Source organism: Eriocheir sinensis, unplaced genomic scaffold, assembly GCF_024679095.1.
Source record: "Eriocheir sinensis breed Jianghai 21 unplaced genomic scaffold, ASM2467909v1 Scaffold1049, whole genome shotgun sequence".
NCBI classification, from domain to species: domain Eukaryota; kingdom Metazoa; phylum Arthropoda; class Malacostraca; order Decapoda; family Varunidae; genus Eriocheir; species Eriocheir sinensis.
Window position 1 is genome coordinate 60,001 of NW_026110351.1, and position 7,209 is coordinate 67,209.

A 7,209-nucleotide genomic window follows, 5' to 3' on the forward strand; every position below is an offset into this window, starting at 1 on the left:
AATCGGAGGAGTCTTGACGATTTTGAGGATTACGAGCGAGTGAGTCAACTTAGGATCATCAAATTTGGTGTGTAAGGAGTTGAACACTTTCTCTCAGTCCCCTAAAAATCCCAATGCTCTACCGCTAATGTAACCCTTCAAAAAAACACCCGGAAAATGGCTCTAAGAATTCTACGAGTGCAACAACCATAGAGTTACCATTGGAGGAGTCTTGAGATTTTTTACGATTGTGAGCGAACCAGTCAACTTAGGATCATCAAATTCAGTGTGTAAGGGGTTGAATACTTTCTCTCAATCCCCTAAGAATCCCAACATCCTACGACAACCCAAACACCCAAAAAAAAAAAATACAAGCGTACATCCCGCCTCACCTTTCTGGCTAGTGGGATTAAGATTTTTGAGGATTGCGAGCGAACCAGTCAACTTATGATCATCAAATTCAGTGTGTAAGGGGTTGAATACTTACTCTCAATCCCCTAAAAATCCCAACATCCTACGACAACCCAAACACCCAAAAAACACACACAAAAATACAAGCAGGGAGGTGTTGACGGCCAGGGACAGCTCTATGGGCAGCTCGGGCGGCACCACGGAGGTCAGGATCAGCGTGCACTCCAGGAAGAGCTTGTAACGGCTGCGATCGGGGTCCTCAACACCTAGGGGGGGGGAGGTTACGATCGTATGGACACACCCGTACGCATACCCCCGTAACTCTCGATCCAGGAGGGGGAAAGTTACGGGGATATTGTCGCCTTTGTAAACAGGGGCAGCCGAGAACAAGGGGACAGCTGAGAGTAGAGGGACAGCCAGGAACAAGGGGACAGCTGAGAATAGAGGGACAGACAGGAGCAAGGGGACAGCTGAGAATAGAGTGGCAGCCAGGAACAGAGGGACAACCAAGAACACACACACACACACACACACACACAGAAGAGAGAGAGAGAGAGAGAGAGAGAGAGAGAGAGAGAGAGAGAGAGAGAGAGAGAGAGAGAGAGAGAGAGAGAGAGAGAGAGAGAGAGAGAGAGAGAGAGAGAGAGAGAGAGAGAGAGAGAGAGAGAGAGAGAGAGACACACACACACACACACACACACACAGAAGAGAGAGAGAGAGAGAGAGAGAGAGAAACACACACACACACACACACACACACACAAACACACACACACACAGAAGAGAGAGAGAGACAGAAACACACAGAGCGAGAGAGAGAGAGAGAGAAACACACACACACACACACACACACACACACACACACACACACACACACACACATAGGCAGCGGCAGCGACGGCAAACACCAGGAGGAAGAGTATAAACGCCAGCGTCTCCATGTTGTTGGCGGTGACGCGACTGACCCCATACAAGATCGTTTTGAGTAGCCTTCCCTGAGCCGTGGCAAATCCGGTCCTCAGAACGTAGCAGACGCAGCCGTTGTCCGGAGCTGAAAGGAATCGTAGCGCCTATAGTTCTGGGGCTAGAGGAATGCGGCTGGTGTGGGGGTGTAGGGGAAGGATCTGGCTATGTTTGGGTGTTTGGTGTTTGGATGTGTGTCCATTTGTTTGGGAGTAAATTAGACAAACGTTACAACTTTTAATGAATTTTTTGGGGGTTAAATTTTTAAAGCTGTGTTTTATTTTGGTCTTCCTAGTAAGTGTGTTTGTCTGTTTGTTTTGCACTTGGTGTGGGTGTGTAGGAGAAGGATCTGGCTACGTTTGGGTGTTTGGTGTTTGGATGTGTGCACATTTGTCTGGGAGTAATTTAGACAAATGTTAAAACTTTTCATGATTTTTTTGGGGGTAGAATTTTTCATGGTGTATTTTATTTTGGCGTTTCTGGTACATGTGTTTGTCTGTTTGTTTTGCGCTTAGTGTGGGTGTGTAGAGGAAGAATCTGGCTACGTTCAGGTGTTTGCCAATTGTGTGTGTGTGTGTTTGTTTGGGAGTAAATTAGAATAGCGTTACAACTTTTCATGTTTGTTTTTCATATTTTTTGAGTCGGGATATTTTAGCTGATTTGACAAATTTGCTTATTATGGTTAGTGTGTTTGTCCGTTTGTTTTACGCTTAGTGAGACTGGAAAGAGGAAGGATCTGGCTAAGTTTGGGTGTTTGGTGTGCTTGTCTGCGTGTCGTCGTTTGCCAGAAAATTAGAAAAACGTATAAACTTTTGTGGTGAAATTCGTCGTACAAGTTTCTTTTTTAGCTCAGAAATATTAGCATAGAAATGAGTGTGTTTGTCTGTTTGTTTTGGGGTTAGTGAAGGAGTGTAGACGAAGGATCTGGCTACGTTTGTGCATCAAGCGCGTTTACCTACAGACCTCCGTTTGCAAGGAAATTAAAAAATCGTATAATTTTTTGTGGTGAAATTTTGTTACTAGTTATTTTTTGAGGTCAGAAAAATTGTCATAGCAACGAGCGTGTTTGTCCGTTTGTTTTGGGGTTAGTACAGGAGTGTAGACAAAGGATCTGGCTATGTTCGAGCATCAAGTGCGTTTAATTCTACACCCTCGTTTGGCAGCAAATTAATAAAATGTAAGAACTTTCCGTGATTTTCTTTTAGGTAAAATTTTTCAGTGCGTGTTTTATTTTGGCTTTTCCGGCGAGTGTGTTTGTCCGTTTGTTTTGCGCTTAATATGGATGGAAAAAGGAAGGATCTGGCTACATTTGGGTGTTTGGCGTTTGTGAGTGTGTGTGTTTGTCTGTGAGTAAATTGGATAAACATTAAAACTTTTCATGATTTTTTTTTCGGTAGAAGCTTTCATGGTGTGTTTTATTTTGGCTTCTCCGGCAAGCGTGTTTGTCTGTTTGTCCTGCGCTTGGTGTGGCTGGAAAGAGGAAGAACCTGGCTACGTTTGGACATCAAGCGCGTCCAGATCCACCCCCTCGTTTGGCGGCAAATCGGAAAAACGTAGCAGGAACTCACCTCTCAAACCTGTGGTGGTCTTCGGTGGTGAACTGTGCTGAACGATCTTGGTCCCAGCGTACAGCATGTGAAGTTTGCTGTCCGTAGCGATGTCGAGATTTCTCTCCATTGTCTCTCTCTCCCTTTCCTCCAGTCCCTCCAAGCCCTCCTTCATCTGGGGTATGCTCTCCCCTGTAGTAGTAGAAGTAGTAGTAGTAGTAGTAGTAGTGGTTTAATTAAGGGAGGCATGCTGTAATTAAGGGGGTCATCGTAAACACCCACCTGTCAACATGCTTTCATCGACGACACATGACCCTCGGAGAAGTAGCAGGTCACACGGCACCATCAGCTCGACACTACTGGTGCTGCTGGTGCTGCTGGAGGTGCTGGAGGTGCGGATAACACTGACGATGTCCCCGGGCAGCAAGGCGGTGGTTGGCATGGGTCTCCAGCGACGGGATCGGTACACCTGTTAAAATTAGGTTAGGTTAGGGAAGAGTGACCCGGACGTAAGTGGTCACACCTCAGTGACTATAACTGCGACCCTAATGAGATTTTGACACATGGTAGAGGAGGGATTGGTGCACTCATCCATAGCAAGACGTTAAGGAAATTCACCTCCAGTATCCCAATTTTTTTGAAGTTTCTGAAGTAAAAATATTTGGAAGCGCGGAACGCCTCGGATACGTAACCAGATATGCCCTAACACAAATGGTCATAGCTCGGTAACTATAGATGCAACCTATACTATATTGATATTTCAAATAAAAAACAAAGATGAATTAAAATTTTCATTATCTCTGGACGGTAATACTGGAAACCCTGAACCTGTTGTGTTATTTGGCGTCCCCGCCGTCTAAACACTGGTCTCTCGTGAACTGTTCAGACCAGCAGACCTGTACAGTCTCACAAAGCTTTTTAGCCGTAATTAAGAGTTGCTGGAAGGCTGAATCAGACATACAGTACCACCATGCCCGCTGAACGACACTGTACGAGTTGTGTTTATATGTACAGAGTGTCGTTCAGCGAGGATGGTGGTACTGTATGTCTGATTCAGCCTTCCAGCAACTCTGTTAAAAAGCTTTGTGAGACTGTACAGGGCTACGCTTACTGGTCTGAACAGTTCACGAGAGACCAGTGTTTGTAAGCACGATGGGACACCAAATAACACAACACCTTCAACACCATGGCATGCTCACAAACCAATATGGAATAGCAAATTTGAGGCAGTGAATAACCATTTTTGGGCAAAGTTAAATGATTTTTCTCTTTGATATATTGAATTTTGAGTAACATAAAACATTACTTAGTGTTTTAATGTTGATGATCTAAGTCTGAAATCCCTTCAGCGGAGATATTTCATACCCCGAAGGTTTTCACACAACACCGGGCGTCACGTGTAGGGAGGAGACAACGCTTGTTTTCTGAGAGGCGGAAAAAGGTACCGATTATCACTAGTTTGGTAACAAAAGTAACGAAGATACCGATATATAAGTATAAGTAGCGGATGGCCGATAACCCGATTTTGTTGTCAGCGATAAAGTATAGTGATAAGTTATCGCGATAACGCCCAGCTATGGTGTGGGGTAGTGCACTTATATAAGTGAACGGCGTAATCTAAGGGTTAACACATTCTTGGACTTTTTTTAATCCTTTCCTTGGTAAACGCTGGCAGCGAGTGTTTGGCGTGTTTGCTGGTGGTGCTCAGCGCTCGCTGCAGCTCCACCCGCACTCCAATCTCCCGCGTGCGAGTGTGTTCCAGCACTAACTCTCACAACACAGGACTGAGTGTGTTCTCCACTAAACTTGGTGGAAAATCACGTCAGCCCAGCGCGGCAAATCTACGGACGAGTGACTGGTGGATGTTGTTGTCCAATATAGCGACATTTTTGCATAGCTTCCCCTATCACCTGACAGCTGGCAATACTGCCCTGCCAGCACCCCGTCACCAAGAGATCTACAGTAGTTGCCTTACGGCTGACCGTCGCGCACGTATACATGTACGTCTTCACAGGCCACACCCCTCAACGTGCCTGTACGTTAGCAGGAGAGGCTTACAGTGCCAAATCTTATGGATCTTGGCCTCCTCTTTCCAATGGTGTTTGTGTTTTGTGGCTGTGATGAAGAGTTTTTGAGATACAGCGTTAAAAGACATCCCTTCCCCCGCTGCGGTTCCCGAGCCCGAGGATAGTCTCGCTGCATGCTCCAGTCACACTCACAGCAAAAAACACCCCTCAACGTGCCTGTATGTTCCCAGGAGAGGCTTACAGTGCCAAATCTTATGGATCTTGGCCTCCTCTTTCCAATGGTGTTTGTGTTTTGTGGCTGTGATGAAGAGTTTTTGAGATACAGCGTTAAAAGACATCCCTTCCCCCGCTGCGGTTCCCGAGCCCGAGGATAGTCTCGTCGCAAGCGCTTAGCAAGGAAAGGGTTAATTAAAGGTGGGAAAATAAGTAAAGCAATTACCCCCCTCACCTGTATGCTGTAAGGCTGGGCACCCATCTTGCGTATCTCCGCCATGTTCCGGAGCTGCTGCTGGACCAGGGTACACTCAAACACCACCAGCATGAACAGCGTGAACAGGGAGTAATACCAGTACTCATCCAGGCACCACAGCCCCACACAGAACACCTGCCAGGACATAGATACACGGCCTGTTATATAGATGCTTTGACATAGATACAAGGGGAGATTGAAGGGGGGATATATAGATTGTGGGGTGAAACAGGTCTCACATTTTTACATAGATACACATAGCTAATAGAGGAGGATTACATAGATACAAGGGGAGATTGAAGGGGGGATATATAGATTGTGGGGTGAAACAGGTCTCACATTTTTACATAGATACACATAGCTAATAGAGGAGGTGGGAGAGGAGGAGGATTACATAGATACAAGGGGAGGATATATAGATTGTCAGGAAAACAGGTCTCACATTTTTACATAGATATATATAGCTAATAGAGGAGGATTACATAGATACAAGGGGAGGATATATAGATTGTCAGGAAAACAGGTCTCACATTTTTACATAGATATACACAGCTAATAGAGGAGGATTACATAGATACAAGGGGAGGATATATAGATTGTCAGGAAAACAGGTCTCACATTTTTACATAGATATACACAGCTAATAGAGGAGGATTACATAGATACAAGGGGAGGATATATAGATTGTCAGGAAAACAGGTCTCACATTTTTACATAGATATACATAGCTAATAGAGGAGGATTACATAGATACAAGGGGAGGATATATAGATTGTGAGGAAAAACAGGTCTCAAATTTTAACATAGATTTACATAGGAGAGAAACAGAGGATTACATAGATACAAGGACCTATTATATAGATGCTTTTACATAGATACAAGGAGAGGATATATAGATTGTGAGGAAAAACAGGTCTCAAATTTTAACATAGATTTACATAGGAGAGAAGGAGAGGAGGATTACATAGATACAAGGGCCTGTTATATAGACACTTTTACATAGATACAAGGGGGAGATATATAGATTGTGAGGAAAAACAGGTCTCAAATTTTAACATAGATTTACATAGGAGAGATGGATTACATAGATGCAAGGGCCTGTTACATAGACACTTTTACACAGATACAAGGGGAGATATATAGATTCTAAGGACTATGTGGTCTCTCAACTACTACTACTACTACTACCACTACTACTACTATTACTTACTTGGAATACAAAGAAAGGTGCAGTCGCTCTCTCCTTAAAAAGCTCCATAAACTCTGGAATGTCCATCTGTAACCTGAAATAACAATAATAATAATAATAATAATAATAATAATAATAATAATAATAATAATAATAATAATAATAATAATAATAACAACAACAACAACTCCCCATAACTCTGCGCCACGTCATCCTAGCCTGATCACACCTAAACAAAGCTTCTTCTTCTTCTTCTTTTGACCTGTATTGCCCCTCGCTGCCTCTCAGTTGTGAAATACATTAACATCTCTCCCCTGCGATTGGCACAGATTTGGCCTTCACTGGTAGCCTGGTAACATACACTCCCAGGTCTTTCTCTGCCTCTGTGGTGGATAGTGGAGTGTTTCCCATGTGGTATTGGTGTGCTGGATATCCCTTCACTGGTAGCCTGGTAACATACACTCCCAGGTCTTTCTCTGCCTCTGTGGTGGATAGTGGAGTGTTTCCCATGTGGTATTGGTGTGCTGGATATCCCTTCACTGGTAGCCTGGTAACATACACTCCCAGGTCTTTCTCTGCCTCTGTGGTGGATAGTGGAGTGTTTCCCATGTGGTATTGGTGTGC

At 44.3% G+C, this 7,209-nt stretch overlaps 1 protein-coding gene across 1 annotated transcript in view; it reads right to left on the bottom strand.

Annotated features, from left to right (window-relative positions):
* LOC126989092 (endoplasmic reticulum transmembrane helix translocase-like) overlaps positions 1-6,711 on the bottom strand; it is a 23,303-nt gene extending 16,592 nt beyond the window's left edge. The window contains exons 1-6 of the mRNA XM_050847668.1: positions 6,607-6,711; positions 5,376-5,531; positions 3,183-3,369; positions 2,922-3,092; positions 1,254-1,441; positions 535-648 (exon numbers count right to left, since the gene is read on the bottom strand). Coding sequence (XP_050703625.1) covers positions 535-648; positions 1,254-1,441; positions 2,922-3,092; positions 3,183-3,369; positions 5,376-5,531; positions 6,607-6,672 — 882 coding nt within the window. The 5' untranslated portion in view covers positions 6,673-6,711. The remainder of the gene's footprint in view (positions 1-534; positions 649-1,253; positions 1,442-2,921; positions 3,093-3,182; positions 3,370-5,375; positions 5,532-6,606) is intronic.
* Positions 6,712-7,209: the final 498 nt, after the last annotated feature.